Source organism: Staurois parvus, unplaced genomic scaffold (genome assembly GCF_062004578.1).
Source record: "Staurois parvus isolate SC_StPar_1 unplaced genomic scaffold, SC_StPar_1.0 ptg000697l, whole genome shotgun sequence".
Lineage (NCBI taxonomy): Eukaryota > Metazoa > Chordata > Amphibia > Anura > Ranidae > Staurois > Staurois parvus.
The window spans coordinates 2,177,809-2,201,915 of record NW_028318493.1 but is presented as its reverse complement, the minus strand read 5'-3'; the positions used below and the strand labels follow the sequence as shown (position 1 = coordinate 2,201,915).

At 47.4% G+C, this 24,107-nt stretch overlaps 2 protein-coding genes across 2 annotated transcripts in view; both read right to left on the bottom strand.

Annotated features, from left to right (window-relative positions):
* Positions 1 to 5,387: 5,387 nt before the first annotated feature.
* On the bottom strand, positions 5,388 to 8,046 carry LOC149446072 (uncharacterized). Its single transcript, XM_089653026.1, has one exon. The coding sequence runs from the start codon at positions 8,037 to 8,039 to the stop codon at positions 5,514 to 5,516; it is 2,526 nt and encodes an 841-aa protein (XP_089509152.1). The 5' UTR covers positions 8,040 to 8,046; the 3' UTR covers positions 5,388 to 5,513.
* A 2,241-nt stretch (positions 8,047 to 10,287) lies between these two features.
* Positions 10,288 to 24,107, bottom strand: part of ABLIM1 (actin binding LIM protein 1) — a 419,225-nt gene continuing 405,405 nt past the window's right edge. The window contains exons 23-25 of the mRNA XM_089653050.1: positions 20,740 to 20,814; positions 19,333 to 19,413; positions 10,288 to 15,653 (exon numbers count right to left, since the gene is read on the bottom strand). Coding sequence (XP_089509176.1) covers positions 15,540 to 15,653; positions 19,333 to 19,413; positions 20,740 to 20,814 — 270 coding nt within the window. The 3' untranslated portion in view covers positions 10,288 to 15,539. The remainder of the gene's footprint in view (positions 15,654 to 19,332; positions 19,414 to 20,739; positions 20,815 to 24,107) is intronic.

Below are 24,107 nucleotides of genomic sequence, written 5' to 3'. Positions count from 1 at the left end.
ACAGCACCCCACAGTGTTCCACAGTGCCCCACCACACCCCACAATGTCCCACAGCACCCCACAGTGTTCCACAGTGCCCCACCACACCCCACAGTGTCCCACAGCACCCCACAGTGTCCCACAGCACCCCACAGCACTGTGGTAGTACATTGAAAACATCAAGTCCGCAGCCACTAAGGTTGTCAGGACTTGCGGTTTATTCATTCACGGAAGTCCATGAATGAATGACGCAACTGTGTGGGCGGAGCCCCGCATGGCAATGCTGTTTTCAAATTTGGCAGATAGTACAGGGAGACTTCTCCCCATATTATCTGTCAGAGGGAGGGGGTGGCCAATGCGGCTATGGGAACGTGTTACAGGTTCCACCCTAAAAACAGGTAGAGAATGTAACATGTTCCCAAAGGTGAACTTATCCTTTACCCCGGGTTCACACCTACAGTCCATGTAACATGATTTCCTATGGGACACGTTCACATCTCCTCATTTTCACCCGGTGCGTTTCATGGAAAGGATCAGGAACTTTTCTGAACGCAAAAAGTTATGTTTTTGGTTTTATGGGCTTCAATGGAAATGCTGCAGAAAAGTATGTAGTGTGTTTTTGCTGCGATTTTGATGTGGGACCCCAGACCTCTGTCTGGACAGTGCTGACTGGCCCTGTGCTAATCACATGCATGCTGATCACTCCCAAGAGCACTAATTAATTCTGTAGGAGGAGTTTTCATTCTCCTCTGACTGTCCTATGAGACTGCATGACTCCTGACCCTCTGTCCGGACAGTGCTGATCACATGCACCCTCCAAAACAAAACAGAAAAACTCCCTAGCTGTATACACCAAACGGAGCATATGCAGAGTGCCTCCTAGTCTCTGTACTATCAGCAGATGGATTGGGGACTGTGAAAGAAGTGGAGGATCAGAGAAGTCAGGATCAAACAGCCCTTTAACACAATGCAGAGGATTAACCCCTTAGGTTCCACAGTGAGTATAACAAGCATGCTTTACTGCATATACAGACTGATTTTACTGCTGTGGGTTTAGTAACACTTTAAGCCTCTACAATTAAAAGAACTGAAATCCAATGAATGAAAGAAGTGTGCCAGGGACAGTCAGGCTGGGGAGGAAAGAGATTGATGATGCTGGATGTCCTACCACCAGGTAATGAGGCTGACTCCATCTGGCTTCTGCAGCTTCTGCTGCACATTGTGAGGAGCTTGCAGTGTGCAGTGAAATCAGAGTAGGGAGCCATGGCAGGGAGATCTCACGTTTGTATCTAGGACAGGGACTGACTCTGGGTGGACTGATCCTTTAAGTAGCGGGATTGTTTGCCATGTGTTCTGAGAAGAGTGTTTCCAGTGCGATGATTCTGGTTCACCAACATTTCTGAAATCCATCATGAAGTGTGAAGAACGACTCGTCCGCCTCGTCTCGTGTGAACAATCTGCTGAGGCCGAGCCATGTGTGGGACATCACTATCGGTGTTTATTTTGGCTGTGATTGGAGCTCAGTTGTAGTAACACGCTCGGGATCTAGGAGGGAATCTCTGTGTGGGATCACTACAGCCAGGGCCGGCCCTGGGATTCAGTACAATCTGAGCTGCTGACAAATTGGGAACCTTTGGGAGACATGGGACTAGCCCAGAAAGAAGCACACAGCCAACATTCTATTGGCCGGGGAAGCCGCAGAGGTTCTCTGTTCATTGGCTGTTTTGTTTTTTGCCACCAGACCTTATCAGATGTTTTGCTGTAGTTATGACCAGGGGCAGACTGACCATTTGGAAACTCGGGCACTGCCCGAGGGCCCGGGGTCAGTAGGGGGCCCCATGAGATGCCCCTGGTACCTTTTTCATAGGCTTTTTTGAGTTTGGGCAAGGACACAGGGGCCCCATGATCCCCTATTGCCCGGGGGCTCCATTGGTTGTCAGTCCGCCCCTGGTTATGACGTTGTGCAATTCTGGGCTGTGTTCACAAATGTTTGTCACAGATCAGCCCCTGCTGTAGCCTCTCACCGTGTGACTTGCTACAAAGTTACAATGTATAGTCTGATCACCTGGGGGGAGGAAAATGCTTCCTCCTGCCTGCTGAGTTCTGATCACATTGCACTGCATCGCATATACTGTGTAAGGCTCGGTTCACACCTATGCAGGTTGTGTTTGAGCCGTTTCTGCATTTCGTTTTGCATTGTGTATTTTTGGCGAGGTGATACACTTGGTGGATCCTTCTGTGCGTATTAATGGGAATGCACAGTGAATATATTATAATGGGAATGGATTTCTGTTTGGGAGAGATTTTTAGAAACCAGTATTGGACCATATTGGTATTTTGTATTTTGGGTGAAATTGTGTGGCACGACCATTGAAGTGCCGGACACCAGGAGACACGGAGCTGCAGTGAATCTGAGGATAACTGATTGAATATACAGCAAGTAGATGGAGGGTAGGGCAGCACAGTGGCTGAGTGGTTAGCATGTCTGCCTTGCAGTAAATGGGCCATCGGTTCAATTCCTGACCATGGCACCCCCCTGCATGGAGTTTGCATGTTCTCCCTCTGCTTGCGTGGGTTTCCTCCGGGTGCTCCAGTTTCCTCCCACACTCCAAAGACATGCTGGTAGGTTAATTGGCTTCTGTCTAAATTGTCCTACTTTCATCCCTGGCCATGTGGGCTCTCCTGCATGGTAGGGGTTGGGGAAAGACCTGGCAACCTTCCCTGTAAAAATAATTGCTAATAGAATTCATGGAAAAAGTTGCTTACAAGTGACAGTCCATGCAATCACCAAGGGTCGGATATGACTGAATGGATGGATAGAGATATGGAGGGTAGGGCTAGATAAAGAGCTCTGGGGAACAAAGACACGTATGGATTGTATGATCAATGTCAGCACATATAACAGGACGGGAAGCATGGCGTATTGAGCATAGCACACTGTATTAAATATCTTTTTTGCAGATCAGTGTATAGGAAGATTGGATTCCCAGGAAGAAGTTGATGGATGGATGACATCTGATCTTCTGTTCTACAGAGACAATATCGAGGTCATTATTCTGAGAGCGCTGCACATGTCTATCATTACCATTTCTTTATGTGAAGGGAACAGATTGACCCCGGGTTCACACTGATGCCGTGCAGAATTCGCAGCGTTTTCTGTGTGAATGCCGCATCGCATCAGAATCACACCCCGTTCATGCGAACCACTGCGGGCATGTATGTTAACAACACCCCAAAAGCGGTCCGCAAAACGCGGTGCGATGTGCAGAATTGGATCACATAGCTGTGAATACCCATGTGATCCGATTCTAGTGCGGGACAAAAAAAGGGTCCTGCACGTTTTTGGTGCGGGTGCGGTGGGATTAGAGCCATACAAAATGTATGACTCCGATCGCACCGCACACAAGTCGCATGTGATTTGTAGAGGAATGCGGTGCGGTTCCTGCGCGAATCACCTGCGATATGCCGCACCGCATGTATGTGAACCCGGGCTCACTCTAGCTGCTAAAGGAAGGATCATTGTTATTATATTTTGTTTGTACAAAGAAAAAAAGGGGGTGCCAGCGCTAAACATAGATCTATACTAAAATTTAACAGAAAAAACAAAGACAAAAAACAAACAAAAAAACACAAGCAAAAGCAAAAAAGCATTACAAGAAGGGCAGACTCAGTGGACACTTGGCCTTTTTCTGCTGTCATTTTTCTGTTTCTATGTAAACCATTTACCACTGACAGGGGTGCTTACAATGATCAGCTTTTATTTCTTTATGGAAAACCTTTATCCCAAAAGAAACAAAACAGTTGCTGACGTTTGGCTTCAACTTGTAAGGCTCGGTTCACAACTATGCAGGTTACGTTTGAGCCGTTTCTGCATTGCGTTTTTTTTCACTTGCATTTTTGATGCGTTTGTGCTGCATTTTTTTTTTTTTCTTGTTGCTAGGAAGATTTAAAATGCAAAATGCATAAAAAATGCAATACATGCAGCGTTTCCATTGAAGTCTATAGAAACAAAAGCACAACTTGTCTTCAATAAAGTCCCTGACCCTTTCCATAAAACACACCGGGTGAAAATGCGTGTCCCATAGGAAATCATGTTAAATGGACTGTACTGCATTTCTGCAAAATGCTGCAGAAAATGGTTAGGTGTGAAACTGGGGTTAGTGTATCTAAGTCTGCTAGTATATATAACACTCCCCTCCCCCCAGACTGACATTGCTGCTGTCTTTGTTGCTCCTTCATCCAGAGTGAGAGCGCTCTAATACAAGAGGTGTGTTACTGACAGATCACCAGGTGAAAACAGAGGGGGGAAAAAAAATATAAAAGAAAACTAATGCAGCCGCCCAGGGGCGGACTGACAACTCATGGGGCCCCCGGGCAATAGTGGATCATGGGGCCCCTGTGTCCTTGCCCAAACTCAAAAAAGCCTATGAAAAAGGTACCAGGGGCATCTCATGGGGCCCCCTACTGATCCCGGGCCCTTGGGCAGTGCCTGAAAAAATGGTCAGTCCGCCCCTGCAGCCGCCACATCTAATGATTGGTAAGCTGCAATATTTTACATTTTTGGTTTACTACTGCTGATTGTACGGTCAGATTGTAATGTGTATGGTGAGGGTAATTATGTTGTCACGAGAAGGGACCAGATAAAGAATATGACGGTATATATTTTCTCATTCTCCATATTCCTGGTCCCCCTCATGTCAGCAGATGATCGGATGTAACTTGCAATAATCAATAAAATGAGAATAACAACAGAAAGCAAACAAAAAAAAAAAAGATCACGTGGATAAAGCCGATCGTACGCTGACATGGAGGATGAGGAGGAAACCGTAGTTAACATTGATACAACCATGTCTTTCTGTTGTCACAGCGGGATATTCAACGGTTGTCAGTTCCAAGGTGAAGTCAGTGGGGGACAATTTCCTCCATCCATGGCGTACTTGTCACAAAGAAATAAATTGTTATCGGATTGTTTCATCCCAATTTCCCCTCATTATGAAGCGGAGAGCGGAGCTTATGGCTGAGCGATCGATAACAATGGACCGCGCTCCCATTATAGAGGCAGCAGACAGTAACCGACCCGAGCCCCCCACAGTGCTGCTGACAGTATGATGGCAAAGAATGTGACAGTTACAGAAAGACCAGATCAGACAATATAGAACACCACTTACTGCATGGGAGACGACATATCCCACCCTGGAGGGGACACTCAGCGAGTGCAGTTCTTGGGATCTGTCCTTATTCTGTATGTATGGACTCTGCACAGTCCCACTTCTCCTGTCCTGGATGCCGGGTGTAATTCTCAGTATTTGCCCTTATTCTGTATGTATGGATATTTTTATTTGTATAAACAAACAAATTACAAGGTAACAAAACTGTAACCATCATCATAAAAAACACACAAACCAACAATGTAACAACTGCCTACATCTTCACGACAGAAAGTCAACAACTTAAACTAATGAAAGTTCTGCATAGAATTTGATGCTGTAAATAAATTCCTCCCATTTTATATTCCTTTCGGCTCTAAACTCTTTTTATAAATCGGAATCTGAGTCACTCCGCCGACTACCAGTTTCCATATCGGATTCTACAAATACGGGAGCCGGGAGCGGGCGCTTCTTAGTGGGCGGGTCCTCCCCTGAACTAGCTGCAGATTCCCTTTCTACTTCTTCCCCCATTTGGTCCTCTAGATCAGAGGAGTCAGCATCTGACTCTGATAGGACATCATACCGGTTGCCGACTGCCATACTACCTTCTGGCGCCCTTCTCACCTTCTTAGCGGATTTCTGCACTCGGGTCCATTCACTTTCAGGTTTACGGGTGGCCTTCTCCTTCCTATTCCTTCTCTTCTGCCTGGGAATGTTCTCCACAGAGGCAGGAACTGAAACGGATGGGATGGCCACAGATGGCCGCTGCTCCTCAGCCTGCTGAACACTGCCCACCTGCCCGAGGCTGGCCCCTTGGACTTCTGGGTTTACCTCCCCCTCAGTTGATATGACCCCATTCATTAAGGCTTCCTCCTCCAGGTGTTCTGCTGCCACCAGAAATTCCTCATCCACTGATTCCTCATCCCTATTGTGGAAAGCCACCGGGCAATCTCTGTGTAAATGGCCAAGCCTACCACATAGATTGCACTTGATGTTCTCACAGGTAGAACTGACATGGCCGACCTCCCCACACAGATTACACTTCATGATAGAGCAGACACTCGCCACATGACCCGACTTACCGCATTTGAAACATAGCCTGGGCTGACCTGCATAGAAGCAAACTCCCCTCTCTCGCCCAATGAAAAAGGAGTTTGGAAGGTGATGGGTGACATTGTTACTCTGCCTCAGCTTGACAAGAACCCTCCAACCTCCAGTCCAGATCCCATCACTGTCCCTAGTTTTGGTCAGATCAGAGACCATCTCACAATGCCTTCTGAGCCAGACTACAATATCCTGGGGGGGCACAGACTCATTCCAGAAAATGATGTTCACGTTTGCTGTGTCAGGTTTGGAGATGGGGATGAAGGTGAAAATCTTCCACCCCTCTTTATCCCGAAACCCACTAAAGCCGGCCCAGAACCTGTCCAAGCCAGACATGAGCTTGAAGCTGACATCATACCCCCGTCTGTCAGGGAGGTTGATGACTGCCAAAATATCTGCGGGCACAAACCCCATCTGCTGACACAGCAACTCCCTAACTACAAACCTCCTATCAGGGAGCTCTTCTCTGGAACCCCTATGCTTCAACCTGACCACGTTCCTCCTCTTGAAGGCCTGACCAGTATAACCGGTATTGTTGGAAAAAGAAGGAGCCCCACGGCTCCAGGCATTCCGAGGAGGGACATGGCCAGATGGACCACTATTCCCTTGTGATGCAGGTGGCGACTCAACCAAAGGGGGGAAATCACGGGTGTTATCCTGAACTGACTCCTCCATCGCCACATTCACAGGGTCCTCAGACTGGTCCTGACCCCATCCAGACATACCTACCTCAGTGTTAATGACATCAGGAACCCCTACATCAATATTAGTGATATCAGCACTGGCCACATCACCACTAGCATCAGCAGCTTCATCTGCATAATTATCAACTACCCCATCCCGAACACCAGTCCCCTCAGCATTGGTTCCACCATGAGAACCGGGGGTAGCAACACCGTCCTCATAGTCCATGTGCTGGGAGTCCATGTCGCTTCTCTGAGTTTCCTGCACTATGAAAGTCTGCTGGGTGAAGCTGACGCTACCGCTATCCTCCAGAGCTGGAGTCTGTCTTTCAGGAAGCACATTTGCTGGTAGCGTGCCTTGGATCAGTTCCCCGGAGTCTGACTCTGAAGAAGACTCCATCCTAACACTTAATTGTGCCCCAACCCAATCACAATCCCGATACACCTCCCCCCTTGGTCCCAGTTCTTCCAGAACAGCATCAATGTTCCTCGATATACCGGCCAGTTCAATGCCCAGGGCGTTAAGCTCGCTGTCATGTAGGACTTCATTCCCGGGGTCGGCAGCCTTGAGTCTGTAGATGGAGTCAATCCTTTTCTGGGTCGAAGCCTTAGCTTTCCTCAAGGTCTTCATTCTCTTCTCCAGAGCAGGAATCCTGTCAGCCAGGCGCAGCACAGGTGACTTTAACACTTTCTGCTTCCTATCCGCGGGACGCTTGAAATTCTGATCCCCATCAGCGGTACTGGGTGAAGGGTCTCTGCTGGATGTAGAAGGACTCTCCGGGCCAGACTGTGGAGGCTTATTGGCTCCATCATCTTTCTTCTGCCGGGACCTGGGGCGTAATGAGCGTTCCTGGCCACTGCCCACCATTACACACTGCTGTAAGTTCTCCTTCAGAGTTTTCTGCTCCAACGTAGTCCTTGCAGATCTGCGCGGAGTACTGGGAGTGACAGGTGTCTCTGCTCCACTCTGAACTGTATGGGCCCCGCTCTGAACGGCCTGTGCTGAGCTCTGTGCGGCATGGGCTCCACTCTTCTGGGCTTGCTTTGTTTGCAATGGCTGACTGCCTTTTGTTGCTACTCCAGAGCCGGTAGTGTGCTGGGTGATAGTGTCACTTTCCTGAGCCATATGGACTGTGTGATCACCACTCTGCACGGCATGGACTTTGCACTGTATGGCATGGACTCTACTCTGCTGGACTTGCTTTTGTTGCAATGACTGACTGCCTTGATTTACAGTTCCAGAACTTGAAGCATGCCGGGTGACAACCTTACATTCCTGAGCTGCATGGACTGTATGGGTTCCGCTCTGCACGGCATGGGCCCCACTCTGCTGAGCTTGTGGTGCCTGTAATGGCTGACCGCATGGAGTTAGGCCTCCATGACTTGGACTGTGCAGGGTGACAACATTACATTGCTGTTTAAACAGAATTGACTGAGCTCTGCTCTGCTGGTCTTGCTGCGACTGTAATGGCTGATTCCCTTGAGTTGCACTTCCAGAGCTTGGAGTGCGCTGGGTGACAACATTACATTGCTGTTTAGGCTGAACTGGATGGGCCCCGCTCTGCACGGCATGGGCTCCGCTCTGCTGGGCTTTCAGTAATTGCGATGGCTGACTGCCTTGCATTGCTCCTCCAGAGCTTGGAGTGCTCTGGGTGACACCCTTACATGGCTGTTTTGACTGAACTGGATGGGCCCCGCTCTGCACGGCATGGGTTTTGCTCTGCTGGGCTTGCGGTGCCTGTAATAGTGGACTGCCCGGAGTTGGACCTCCAAGGCTTGGACTAGGCTGGGTAACAACACCACATTGCTGGACAGACTGAACTTTCCTCTGCTTGGCTTGTTGTGCCTGTAATGGTGGACTGCCTTGGGTTGCTCCTCCAGAACTTGGAGTTTGCTTGGTGACAGCCTTACATTGCTGTTTAGACTGAACTAGATGGGCCCCGCTCTGCACGGCATGGGCTCCACTCTGCACGGCTTGGGCCTGCTGTGGTTGCAATGGCTGACTGCCTTGAGCTGCTCCTCCAGAGCTTGGAGTTTGCTTGGTGACAACATTACATTGCTGTTTGGACTGAACTGACTGGGCCCTTCTCTGCTGGGCATGCTCTGGCTGCAATGGCGGACTGCCATGTGCTGCACTTCCAGAACTGACATTTTGCTGAGAGACATTCTCACACTGCTGGACTGACTTCATCTTCTCTGTATTACCAGAACTTCTTACACTGGACTTTCCATCACCAACATTCCCACATCTACTCACAGTCTCTGCCATTTGCTTTCCATTCACCGAACTCTGTCTTCCAGCTTCACCACCAACCACAGCTTCACCTCCATGAGCAGGCCGAGAAGCCTGGGACTCTCCTAGGAGGTGTCCCAGCCCAGGGCAGCCCAACCCTGGGCTTGTACCAGACATCAGAGGAGGTCAGCACCACACAGCCTGCAGCTGCTCCACAGGAAACCACACCCTCTGCACAGTCCCACTCCTCCTGTCCTGGATGCCGGGTGTCATTCTCAGTATCTGTCCTTATTCTGTATGTATGGACTCTGCACAGTCCCACTTCTCCTGTCCTGGATGCCGGGTGTAATTCTCAGTATTTGCCCTTATTCTGTATGTATGGACTCTGCACAGTCCCACTTCTCCTGTCCTGTATGCCGGGTGTAATTCTCGATATCTGTCCTTATTCTGTATGTATGGACTCTGCACAGTCCCACTTCTCCTGTCCTGGATGCCGGGTTTAATTCTCGGTATCTGTCCTTATTGTGTATGTATGGACTCTGCACAGTCCCACTTCTCCTGTCCTGTATACCAGGTGTAATTCTCGGTATCTGTCCTTATTCTGTATGTATGGACTCTGCACAGTCCCACTTCTCCTGTCCTGTATACCAGGTGTAATTCTCGGTATCTGTCCTTATTCTGTATGTATGGACTCTGCACAGTCCCACATCTCCTGTCCTGTATGCCGGGTGTAATTCTCAGTATCTGCCCTTACTCTGTATGTGTGGACTTTGCAGTCCCACTTCTCCTGTCCTGTATGCCGGGTGTAATTCTCGGTATCTGTCCTTATTCTGTATGTATGGACTCTGCACAGTCCCACTTCTCCTGTTCTGTATGCCAGGTGTAATTCTCAGTATCTCTCCTTATTCTCTATATATGGACTCTGCACAGTCCCACTTCTCCTGTCCCGGATGCCGGGTGTAATTCTCAGTATCTGTCCTCATTCTATATGTATGGACTCTGCACAGTCCCAATTCTGTCCCGTATGCCGGGTGTAATTCTCAGTATCTGTCCTTATTCTGTATGTATGGACTCTGCACAGTCCCAATTCTGTCCCGGATGCCGGGTGTAATTCTCGGTTCCATATAAAAGCACACACAGGTTTAGTGTAATATTCCTCTTTAATGAAGGTTGTACAGATAACAGGTGAGGGTTCAATACTGAGGAGTGGTTGGCGGTTGGCGCCTCTCCTGCTATAGTGGGGGGGTCGGGGGTCACACGTACATTATTTCATACGTTCTTCCTGTTATATATTTGATATGTGAAAGTCCCTAAACTCCAGTTATATGCGGTTACTGATCAGAGAAGCGGATTGGTGCACAGCTCGGCGCCCTCCCCCCATCCTGGCTCCTGGAGATTGTCCGTGCGGCTGGCGGGAGGAGCGCAGACGGGCCATGGCGGGCGGCAGAAACATCATTTATTCAGAAAAAGAAACTCATGGAAAAAAAATCTCCAACCACATCTCACTCACTGCAAGAGAATTTAATCAGATTGTCAGCTGGAAACTTTGGGTTACCTTACCAAACCGCGGGCCTTTTTCTGTGTCGGGACACCTCCCGTTCTGGCATAGTTGTCCTGTGTCCCGGATTCTGCGGGACAGTCCAGGGATATTAGTCCCTGTCTCGTAGTGTCTGTCCCGCAGAATCCAGGACGCTCGGACTTTGCAGAGTGGGGTGCCTGGAATACACTCTACATCCAAGCACCCGGCACTGAAATACTGGTACTAGCAGGTAGATGTGATCTCCACCCGACAGTCCAGGTATAGTACGGACCTGATGTCATCCTGAAGACAGGCAGTACTGCAGGGAAGAAAACACTCAACACCAATGCACAGGAAGGTGGTGGGGGTGGGGGGCAGTAATGGGTGGGTGTACATTTCACTGCCATTGACCAGTGATGCTGGTGGATGCGGTGGCAGTAAATATCTTTGCCCCTGACCACCCATTCTGGAGGGTGTACTTTTCACTGCCATTGAACACCAATGCAGGGGAGAGGGGTACAATCCACTGCCACTGAGCACCAGCTCAGTTTTGCCATTGACCACTAATGTCATCAGAAGTTAAATACTAATGCCACTGACACCAGCATGGGGGGTGTTATTTATTGCAGCCACAGACACCAATGCTGGAAGTTACAATTATACCCACTGACACCAATGCTGGGGGTAATTATTGCTCCCATTGACACCAATGCTGGAGGTAATTATTGCTCCCATTGACACCAATGCTGGGGGTAATTATTGCTCCCATTGACACCAATGCTGGAGGTAATTATTGCTCCCATTGACACCAATGCTGCGGGTAATTATTGCTCCCATTGACACCAGTGCTGGGAGGTGGTAATTATTGCAATCCACTGACTCCATGACTCCAGTGCTGGAGGCATTTCTTATTACTCCCACTGACACCAATGCTGGGGGTATTTTTATTACTTCTACTGACACCAATGCTGGGGGTAATTATTGTTTCAACTGACACCAATGCTGGAGGTAGTTATTGCTCCCACTGACACCAATGCTGGAGGCATTTGTTATTACTTCTACTACACCAATATTGGAGATCATTATTGCTCCCACTGACATCAATGCCAGGGATAATTATTGCTCCCACTAATACCAGTTGCTGGGCCACTTTCATTACTCCCAGTGACACCAGTGTTGGGGTTAACTATTAGCCTGGGTTCACACTGATGCGGTGCAGAATTCGCAGCAGTTTCTGTGCGAATTCTGCACCGCATCACAATCGCACCCCATTTATGCAAACTGCTGCGGGTGTGTATGTTAACAACACCCCAGGTCCTGCACCTTTTTGATGCGGATGCGGTGCGATTTGAGCCATATAAAATGTATGGCTCAAATTGCAACAAACAGAATTTTCATGTGATTTGCACAGGAATGTGGTGAGGTTCCTGTGTGAATCACGTGCGATATGCTGAACCGCAGAAGTGTGAACCCAGACTAACACCCAATGACACCAATGCTGGGGGTACATATTACTTCCAGTGACACCAATGCTGGGGGTAATTATTTTTCCCACTGACACCAATGCTGGGGGTAAATATAACTCCCAGTGACACCAATGCTGGGGGTAATTATTGTTCCCACTGATATCAATGCTGGGGGTAATTATAGTTCCCACTGATATCAATGCTGGGGGTAATTATTGCTCCCACTGATTCAAAACAACTAATCAGCTAGAGCCCTGGTGCCCAACCTGCAGCACAAGGGCCACATACAGCTCTTTGGTAATTGTCTGGCGACTCTCAGATCCCAGCAGTCAGTAATGGGAGCATGGATTTGTAAAGGGGCTGCGATGGCAGTGATCTCTAACAGTCTCTTGTAATATGCTCCCAGACACTGTCTGTATCCTACTCCGTGTCTCCAGTCCCCAACCACACTTGTGGCATGTCCACAGTCTCTGACCATATCCTGTGGTAGTTTCACATACAGTCTTGTGTAGTATTACAAATACTGAACATTATGGAGTCTATTTATAAAAAGTGGAATCTTTAGGCTTCTTTCTGAACCAATGTCTTATTATGGGCACCAGTAAAATACCATATTATGGCTACTAGATGGAGTTGAGGAGTTCAAGAAATATAGAAGTCTTTGTAACAAGAGATACAATGTAACAATTCTAGAGAACTTTATCCAATGGTGACATTTATTTGCCAATTCCCTCTAGTGTTCTCTACAATTGTTACATTGTATCTCTTATTACAAAACCTGATGTTTCTTGGCTCCATCTGGTAGCCATAATGTAGTATTTTAGTACCAGTCATAGAAGAGAAAATGCACAATTCACACAGAACAAACATTCATGCAGATTCACGGCTATGTGGATTTTTTTTTTAAATAAAAAGATCCCTATGTGTGGCCCTTTGGTGATGGCAGCAGCCACAATTGAGGTCCTCTATACGTGGTAAGTTGACAACCTCTGAGCTACAGCATACTGTACAAAAATTAAAATATATCTGAATATGTGACTTTCCACCCAAGAGAGCACCAAGTTTCTTGAAGATGAGCTCCTGTCACTCTTAGGTCACCCTGTAGAAGGCAGGAAAACTTAAGAAAATGATTTTATCAACAATAAATAGAAGCAGGGAGGCAGAAATGCAGATTATGTTAGATATAGTCCTTTGTCTCAGAGCAAGGGCATCAAGTAAAGATTAAAAACGTTCAACAGAGAAAAAATGGTGGCCTTAAATCATTCCAATCAATAACGTTGGGACCTTCAGGTGAACATAGAGAAGACAGCACTCCAGACTTTTGTGACCTTTGTATTACACTGATGGACAGGGGCGGACTGACAACTCATGGGGCCCCTGGGCAATAGGGGATCATGGGGCCCCCGCGTCCTTGCCCAAACTCAAAAGAGCCTATGAAAAAGGTACCAGGGGCATCTTATGGGGCCCCCTACTGACCCTGGGCCCTCGGGCAGTGCCCGAGTTTCCAGATGGTCAGTCTGCCCTTGCTGATGGATGACAATGGTAGTCTGGTAGATATGTGATAGACCTGGATTGGTGATAAAAGGTACGTTCTCCTTTAGGAAGGTAAACCCATGCTTAAAGTATGGTGGATGTGGACCTGGTCCTGTTCCTAGGCTTTCTGGTGAACTCCATCCTGATTCTATTACAAACTGCTGTTCAAGCCCTAAAAAAGGGAGGCCTTTCCCCGAAACATGTTGGCTGTATCTGGTGTTCTTATCCAATAAATACTTTAAACCAATCTCCAAGTGGGAGGAACATTTGTACTAGACAGGCCTAACCACACATCCAAGTGCGGTACAGCTAGGGAACAGTGTCACTAATAAGTTTTGTTACTCTTAACTCAATCATAGAGGCTCTATGATTAAAGAGGACCTGTAAAGATTACATATGGGGAAATATCAATGCTGACCCCTGGCAGGTCCGCATTTTTCAAATGTACATATAGGAAGGTTCCCTTTAAGTGTTGTTCCTGAGCCGTACCACTACCCCATACCTAGGGTTCCTGACCCAAACCATTTGTCCCAGAAGAGCAAAACTCAGAGTAGCGTCTTGATCTTTATCTACCCATTGGTTTAGCCCAACAATTTAGGCCCATACTGAGGGATTCAAAATACCTAGGGAAGTGATATCAGGTCTTCCATGGCATAAACCTGGCTTGATAAATTTACTAAAACCAAATTTAGGAAAGATCACCCCTTTTCTAAGGAACAATTCAACATGAGAAACCCTGCTCAATTCTTAGAGTTGGAAGCATCAGGGCCACATTTTTCAGGTTTCCTTTAATTAAGTTGTTCCTGACCTGTACCACCTCTCCATTACCAGGGTTCCTGACACCACCACTCCATAGCCAGGGTTCCTGAAACGTATCACTTATTCTAGAGAAGAAGTTGAAGAAAGGTATTGCACTCTGTACCCGTACCACGTGTCCTAGAGGACCTGTACCACTTGTCGTAGAGGAGCAGAAGTTGGAGTAAGGTCTTTAACTTTGTCCGTCCATTGGTTTGGCCTGAAGAGCTAGATCCATGCTGAGGAAATCCTCATACCTATAGGTGATATCAGGTCTTCCATGGCATGAACATGACTTGATATATTTACTACAGACAAATTTACTAATAATCAACCCATTTCTATAAAAACAAAAAAATAATTAAAATATAGGAAATTAAGCTGTTAGCGCCTTAGAGTTAGGAAGTTCTGTCCCTGATCCACACCACCGCCCCATACCCAGGGTTCCTCACCCGTACCACTTGTCCCAGAGGAGGAAAAGTTGGAGCAAGGTCTTGTTCTATGGCCAGCTGATGGTTTGGCATGATGATCTAGACCAATGATGAGGGATTCCACCTACCTAAAGAACTGATATGAGGTTTTCCATGTTCTGGATATATTTAAAGCCAAGTTCAACAATGGTCACCCCTTTTCTAAAGAAAGTGGCTCTAGTATCATGTCTGTTATCAGTGCTATGACAAGTCCACGCTATAGGTCACAACAGCCCAGTGTTATATCGACTTTATAAAGTTAAATTCTCTTGCACAAACACACACACACACAGAAAAAAAAGCACCCCCAGGCCACTTTCACTCTCATCCTATATTTGGATCCGCAGGGGAGGGCAGAGTGATCCGCAGGGGAGGGCAGAGTGAGCCAGTGTGGCAGTTTAAGGAAACCTGTCATCCATTGTCCAATGGCACGCCTAGAGACAGGATTTGGAGTAGCGTGGGAAGGCAGGGTGGCACCATGCCCCCTTTCCCACTAGCACCGCCCCGTTCAAGGGTATATCTTATCACACGGGGCAGAGTATTGGGTTGCTTCCTGTAAGTGACACAGCCGCAGAAGGGCTCCAGCAGGGGACACTCCCAGTAAAATGTCTCAGAAAAGCCGGGCCCTCTTCTTCAGTTCATTGCGTCTCCAAAGCGGCAGCTTGTCGAATTCCTGTATCGTCATCTTAAAGATCTCTTGGAACACTTCGGGTGCCAGGTGACGCTGCGGAGAGAACGGAGGACATTAAATCCACACTCCATAGAATCTTCATTTATTAAATGACGTGTTTATTTTACAAAAATTAAAGTAAAAAACAATCTGTGCTGAAACAACTGCAATTCCTTTAGGATTTGCGCTTTGCCTGGCTGTCATGCCAATCCTCCTGCTGAAATACTTGGACCTGGAACAAGCATTTTGTTCAGCAGCTGTAATTTCATTTTCTGCATGTTTGAATACTTCCTCAGTCGCTCAGCTGGGACAAAGGATTGTTACAGCCAGGGGCGGACTGACCATTTGGAAACTCGGGCACTGCCTGAGGACCCGGGGTCAGTAGGGGGCCCCATGAGATGCCCCTGGTACCTTTTTCATAGGCTTTTTTGAGTTTGGGCAAGGACACAGGGGCCCCATGATTCCCTATTGCCCGGGGGCCCCATGAGTTGTCAGTCCACCCCTGGTTACAGCCCACATTTGGATGGTGTGTGGAAGGGTTAGAACCCCTGACAGGTTTTTATTGCTGTCTGTGTCCTCACTGGGGATATTCATTCTCTCAGTATTCCTGGTCACTGGGACAGAAAGTGAATGGAAAGTCAAACTTTTTGAGTTGTCCTCAGAACAGGAAGGCCTCATTCATACAAGCATTTTGTAGTACGAAGCTCAAAGCTCCAAAACGCTCAGGGAGAAAAAAAAAAATCAATATTACACCATGGAGATGGTTCACATCTCCACACCAAGTCTCCTAAAGCAGAATGCCCAAAACTCAAAAAAAATTTGGAGCTACTTTTGTAGCTCCATTCCGGCACATTGATGTGTTTTTGTTGTGTTTTCATTTCCATAGAAATACATGGAAACGCGCAAATCGCGTGTTTTGACGTACGGGCAAGAGCAATTTTCTGCCACAGCAAAACATGGCAACAATTGATGTCACAGATAAAATTTGTTTCTATTGGCTAATGCAAAAATGCCAGAACTCAAAAAGCCTGAAAATGCCTGAACAAATCGCACAGAGGGGCAGCACTGTGGCTAAATGGTTAGCACTTCCGCCTTGCAGCACTAGGGTCGTTGGTTCAAATCCCAACCATGGCATCACCTGCCTGGAGTTTGCATGTTCTCCCTGTGCCTGCGTGGGTTTCCTCCAGGTACTCCGGTTTCCTCCCACACTCCAAAGACATGCTGGTAGGTGAATTGGCTGTCTAAATTGTCCCTAATATGTGTATGTATGAATGTGAGTTAGGGACCTTAGATTGTACACCCCTTGAGGGTTAGGGACTGATGTGAATGTACAATATATATGTAAAGTGCTGCATAAACTGATGGTGTTATATAAGTACCTGAAATAAAAATAAAATAAACGTTTGCAAATGCACATGAAAACACGGGACAAGACATGAGAAAAAAATGCACAAAAAAACGCTCAGGTGTGAATGGGGGCGAAGTGAGAGGAAATCTTTCAATATGGACACCTTCACTTGGAGAGGCGTCCTCTCACTCCCTGTTGTGTCTCCAGGACACAATGAAAGGGAAGTTTTTCTGATAGGGCACAGACAGCAAAAAAAAAAAATTATTTTTGCAAGTACTGTAAGAAATTACAAAATAAATCTGAACAGCCTACGGATTTACATTTTGTTTTTGTGTAGATTTTTGCCCTGATTACTTTACGATCCTGTCAGTTGCTGCAGTGCCTCCTGGACTTCCTGTAACAGGGTGACAACTCTAAACCAGCAACTCCCAATGCTGCAGTAGCGTTGTCAACCTTCTCCGCTGTGCCACTAAGCTCCACCCACAGCCTCAGCCCTGTGTGAATGAGATGGCAGTCACATGACATCCGATGAATCAGCTCCAGTAAGGTGAAATCTGCAGGGGGGGTTTTCTTGCATAGCATGCATAGTGTGTATCTGGTGTAACAAAAGGTTTAGGTATACTTTAACCCTTTACCTACTCTTTGTAAAACTGAAAAAAAAAGTTTTGACTGCATATATACTCTAAGCCAGTGGATCAGCATAACAGCCAGCCAGCTAGCAATTTCAAAAGTAGGTCAGCAAAGGTCATTTAAATCCCAACTCAACTTTCAGTTTAGATCCATTAAATCCATTCCAAGAGCATAAAACAGAAGGAGTGCAAGGTCCTACAGTTTCTTTTGTTTAGAAAGCAACCACAGCCTGAGTAGAAAGGCCTGTGCCATGCCAGCATGCTTCGGAGAAGGACCCTTGCTTTCTTCGTGAAAGCAGCGGCCTCTCTGCAGAGGTCTGAGACACCCCCTGTTGAGTCTGGCCAGTAGCTCTGGAATTAATGAAACTCATGCTCCTTGTTCATTGGAGCGATCTTAGCTAGGGGTGTTTTTTTAGGCCTCTGTAGAGAGGCCGCTGCTTCCCTCCACAGGGCAAGGGTCCTTCTCTGCAGCATGTTGACAGTGGACAGGCTTTTCTACTCAGGCTGTGGCTGCTTTAGAAAAAGGCTTTGCACACCTTTAGTTTTGATGTCATGTATGTAAACTGAAAATTCAATTGGGGTTTAAGGGTCCATTTACAGTTCTGTATTGCCGTAGCACATGTGTTATTACAATGAGCAATAATGCACATAACATGTATTGTCATGTACTTGGAGTGGCACCCTGATGCTCTAAGGCAGGGGTGGGCAACTGCGGCCCTCCAGCTGTCATGGTACTACATGTCCCATGAGGCATTGAAAGGCTGACAGTTGCATCATGACTGTGGCATGATGGGACTTGTAGTTCCACAACAGCTGGAGGGCCCCAGTTTGCCCACCCCTGCTCTAAGACAATGCTCCTGCATTAGTGTGCCACAAATACACTGCATTGGATAAAAAGGGTCATGTGCTTTTCTTAAACATATATCAAGGATCCATGAACACTAGCATTTTTTTTTTTTAAGCTCAAAAAACACTGGATAAAAAACACTGGTAATAGCATATTTTTTAGTAGCGTTTAGAAGCATTAACATTTTTATAGTACATGTAGACAAAAACTGGAAAAAAGCTGTTTAGCATGGAGCATTTTAAAAAGCTGGAGCATTTTAGTAGCGTTTAGCGTGTTTTCTGCTGGAAAAACGCTCCATAAAAACTCTACAAAAACATTTTTTTTTTGCTCCTAGAGGCTGAACCTCAAAAAATGCTAATAGCCTAAATCAGTGTGCATGGACACATAGGAGAACACTGTTTAGCTTCTAGGAGCAGAAAAAAATGCTAACAGCTTCTAGAACTTAAAAAAAAAAATGCCAGTATGCATGGAGCCTTAAGCCTTTTTTTTTTTTTTTAAATAACAAACATGTTATAATGACCTGCTCTGTGCAAAGTTATTGCACACAGCAGCCCCGATCTTTCTCTTCTGGGGTCCCCAGCCGGTGCTCTGGGCTCCTCCCCCCCTGCCAAGTACTAAGCTACGTGCTCTGTGGGCATTCGTGCATGCTCGCTCCCGAGCCGGCTCTGGATTTCCATAGGACACATAGCACAGGGGTCGGCCCCGCCCCCTGCTTGCTGGCTGTGATTGACAGCAGCTGGAGCCAATGCACCCAACCATTCTTCAGCACGTTGGGATGCATTGGCAGCCCTTGAAGTTGAATAGGCTGCCTTACCATAACGCCTGTTAACACACCGCAAAGAAGTAAATGGGCCCTTAATATTTACTAAATAAAAGAGCGGTATTCGAAGGAAGAGTCACTGGTCTCACCTCCAGTCTAGTCCGGTCCACATCCCTCAGGATCTTGTTCCGAGCCCTGTTTGTTATCATCAGCATCTCATAGGGGTAAATCTGGGATAAACCAAGCAAATCATCAGTACTGGCGGACTCTGCGATAGAACAGAACCCCCTCTGGTGCAGAGGGAGGGCAAGTCATGTGTGTGACTGGCAGTGTGGGATGGGAAGGGAGGGCTCACTGTCGCCTGCATATACTAGAGGGTAGCACAGAGCAACCGGATACAGAGTACTGTCCCCCCATTATTCCAGATACTGCTAGGGGTGCAGCCCTCTCCCTGTAGGAAACCCCGGGAGTCGTGACAATCCTGGGGCCCCAAGCCCTGATCAGGACTGCCCAATTGTCAGCGTGAGAACCTTCTGCACCCACAAACCAATTCAAGCATGTTATGATGTCATACTTGTCCCGGAACCCCAGAAAACAAGCTAGGGCCCGACTTTAGGGCCATGACTGCCAGGCATCTTTGCATAAAGAAAACCATTTCTTAGAGAAATTCCAGGGCCGCCATTGCTGATTGTTTTTACTGAAAAATGCCAATTATCTGGCTGTCAGGTTAACCCTGTGTCACGAGTCACTGACCTGTGTAGTAAGGCTAGGTTCACACCACACAGGTGGCGGCACTCACACCTTCCTGTGCATTTTCTGCGGGTTGCAGGTAGGGCAGCCCTGGTGCATTAGCAGACAATTGGGAGTGCCATTGACATTTAATGGCATCTGTGTGTCTGCTAATGGGCATCGCGTTTCTGTGCATGTCAGGAAAGTGCGCAATTTTGTGCCGGTTTCCAACATGCATAAGGTGTGCACCCAACCTCATATTATTCTCACTTTCCGGACCCTTCTGCCTGGTCATTGACCCAGAACACATTAAAGCCAGAAAGTAAGTAAAACAGCCAAGAAATTTGCATTATCAGAAGATAATCAACTGCAGGCTCCTGTATTGAAATTATGTCCACCCAAAAAAACTGATATATACAGCAGTCCACGACCTGTCCTGTAGACCTGCTTACCTCCTTCCGAAAATGCTCTTAGCCTGGCTGCCTCTGGCTTCAGTTTCAGGGCTGGGAAAGGTATGGAGACATTAAAACTAGAGCTCCTAATCTGGTAGCCAGAGCTATATCAGCCAGGCCATTAGCATTTTCAGAAAGTGGTCAGCAGCTGCAGCCAACATGACGGGTCCATCCAATATTGATTTGCCTGGACTGACACCCCATAATCTAACCCAAAAATCGAACATTTCAAGGTAATAAAACTTTCTAGCCTGAACCCTCGGCTACCTTCACCTTGAGGACCCCCGGAGCCGAGTGAAGTGAAAGCCGAGGCACCCCAAGCGCTATCCAGTTCCCCCCGGCGCCATGTCTTGTAGTGTATAAAGGAGAACTTGCCTTTGGTTCCAACATGTTGGGCATAGAGACACCCCTATCCATTCTCATGACGGGAACGTGACCATCGGGCAGTGACTATGTGGAGAAACATTCAGAGAAGCACCAGTTACACAGAAGCAGGGAGGGTTCACTGCGCTTCCTACACACCAGCTCTACGGGTACACATGCAAGCTACGTGGAAGTCAGGACGAGCGCACAGACAGGTCTACGCACAGAGCGCACGGGGTTGAGGCAGGGGCTCTGTTACACTGCGGGGTAAGCAGGATAAATGCCTAGATCCACCAGGAATTGATATTCCAATTTTGGGTTGGTGACCAAACGGCTGGAGCACCCGTCGGCTTCACACATCTTTCATAGACTCCAGCTCTGCTCAACTGCTGCAGCCATTCTCATTGCTTAGCGTATGCAGCAGGTGGAGGGAGACTCCTTTGGGCTCCACTTTATGAAGGCTGGAAACTAAGCTGGTACAAATTGATGGAGAAGCCTCTGGGTGCGTCCAGCTGCAGCCATTCCCTCAAATCAGAATCATTCTTAGTTTGGGTAGATTTACCGCTTAAGCATTCAATGTTATCACTGTTGTCTTGTGACGCTGTCTGCAGTCTACACGGGCAAGTCAGTGATCTGTCCCCGTCTGCAATCATCTTTCAGTTTTCTAATGCTTTATTGTTGCACCAGCACGCCTGCTGCGTTCCTCTGGGCCCCTGGCATGACTGAAGGGCCCAGATCAGCGGCATGAACAATAAAGCTGAAATGTTCTCTCCCTTTACCTGTCCCCAGTGTATAGAATCAGTCAGGTGGCATCAAAAAAGAAAAACCAGAAGATGAAAGAGGCACTTATGTGTTATCATGGACCTGTACTGCTGACCCGCCAAGGATGGCACTGCACTGTTACTAGTGAAAGATGGAACTGCATTGCTCCCAGCCAAGCATGGAATTACACTGCTCAGAAGGAAAAAAGTCACTGCACTGCTTGCCAGGTCAGGATGGCACTGCACTGCTCCTAGCAAAAGGTGGCAATGCATAGATCCCAACCATGGATGGCCCTGCACTGCTTCTAGCAAAAAAATGGCACTGCACTGCTGACCACCCAGGAATGGCACTGCTGACCACCCAAGGACAGCACTGTGCTGCTAACCAGGCCAGGATGGCACTGCACTGCTTATTAGGCCAAGATGGCATTGCACTGCTCCAAGAGAAAGATGGCACTGTAGTGCTTTAAAGCTAAGAATGGCACTGCACTGCTACATGCTACCCAACCACAGATGACATTGCACTGCTGACCAAACAAGGATGGCACTGCACTGCTCCTAACAAAAGATGGCATTGCATTGCTCCGAGTGAAATATGGCACTGCATTGCTGCTAAGCATTGACGGGACTGGACTGCTCCTAGCGAAAGATGGTAATGCATAGCTCCCAGCCAAGGATGGCACTGCACTGCTCCTAGTGAAAGATGGTAATGCATAGCTCCCAGCCAAGGATGGCACTGCACTGTTCCTAGTAAAAGATGGTAATGCATAGCTCCCAGCCAAGGATGGCACTACACTGTTCCTAGTAAAAGATGGTAATGCATAGCTCCCAGCCAAGGATGGCACTGCACTGCTCCTAGCGAAAGATGGTAATGCATAGCTCCCAGTCAAGGATGGCACTGCACTGCTCCTAGAGAAAGATGGTAATGTATAGCTCCCAGCCAAGGATGGCTCTGCACTGCTCCTAGAGAAAGATGGTAATGCATAGCTCCCAGCCAAGGATGGCACTGAACTGCTCCTAGAGAAAGATGGTAATGCATGACTCCCAGCCAAGGATGGCACTGCACTGCTCCTAGCGAAAGATGGTAATGCATGGCACCCAGCCAAGGATGACACTGCACTGCTCCTAGAGAAAGATGGTAATGCATGGCACCCAGCCAAGGATGGCACTGCACTGCTCCTAGCGAAAGATGGTAATGCATGGCTCCCAGCCAAGGATGACACTGCACTGCTCCTAGAGAAAGATGGTAATGCATGACTCCCAGCCAAGGATGGCACTGCACTGTTGCTAGTAAAAGATGGTTATGTATAGCTCCCAGCCAAGGATGGCACTGCACTGCTCCTAGAGAAAGATGGTAATGCATAGCTCCCAGCCTAGGATGGCACTGCACTGCTCCTAGCAAATGATAATGCTGCACAGCTGCTCATCCAAAAATGGCACTTAATTGCACGCCAAGGATGGCTCTGTACTGCTACCTAACCACAGAAGACATTGCACTGCTGACCAGCCAAGGGTGGCACTGCACTGCTCCTAGAGAAAGATTGTAATGCATAGCTCCCAGCCAAGGATGGCACTGCATTTTTGATCAACCAAGGATGGCACGAACATGGTATCAGCCCAGGATGGCACTGCATTGCTGCCAAGCCAAGGATAGGATTGCATTGCTGATCAACACAAGATGGCACTAAACTGTTCATCAACCAAGGATGGCACTGCACTGCTGATTCAACATGGGTGGCACTGCTCTGGCCACAGCGAAAGATGGCACTGCACTGCTGATCCAACATGGGTGGCACTGCACTGGTCCCAGCTAAGGGTGGCACTGCACTGTTGCACAATCACATTTAGTGATGCACCATCACACTGCAGTAGACCTATCAGTACTCAATACTTCTCAGCACTGCAGATAACTGGTTGGCAGTTTTGCTTTGCAGAATTCACAGCCAACCTCCATGGAGTTTGTATATTTCCTCTCACAGTCCAAATACATATTGGTAAGTTAACTGACTTCAGATCAAACTGGCCCTGGAATATGTACACTAATGAGGCAATAGATTGTGAGCTCTTTTGGTTGCCTTGTGTAATATGTACTCTGTGAAGCTCAGCATATGTCAGTGCTATATAAATCTGAGTAATAGGTAAGCAGTGTGAAGCTGCCAAGCAAAGTGCCGCCATGTAGTGCAGAGTGAGAGTACATTATAGAAGCTGCTGTGTGACATCCCAGCATTGCAGTGCCACAGCAGTACAGAGCAGTCCAGAAGGGAAGCAGAGCACAACAGGTTGTATTAAACCTTTATATCAATTAAGATGAATAGTACAAAGATTACAGGATATAATACATGCAGAAAACCATGATGACAATCACAGCTGTACTCAGCAGATAGCAATGCAAGACACCCATGCGAAAAGCATCAGACGGAAGCTGCATACTATTAGCTCTGGAGCAATGATGTCCCTAGAAGTGAAGCTTAATAGCTTCAGCTTCACTGTCCCAGAACCAATATTTGGCCTAGGAACCAGAGCAACCCAAGGTATTTATTTAAAGTGAACCCGTCACAAATAAAACAGGGATAGAACACGCAGCAGTTCACTAATTACATAACCAATGTTTCAGCTGGG

Excerpts from the sequence above, each read along its gene's own strand:
- LOC149446072 (XM_089653026.1), bottom strand. The coding sequence starts at position 8,039 with ATGGCTCAGGAAAGTGACACTATCACCCAGCACACTACCGGCTCTGGA.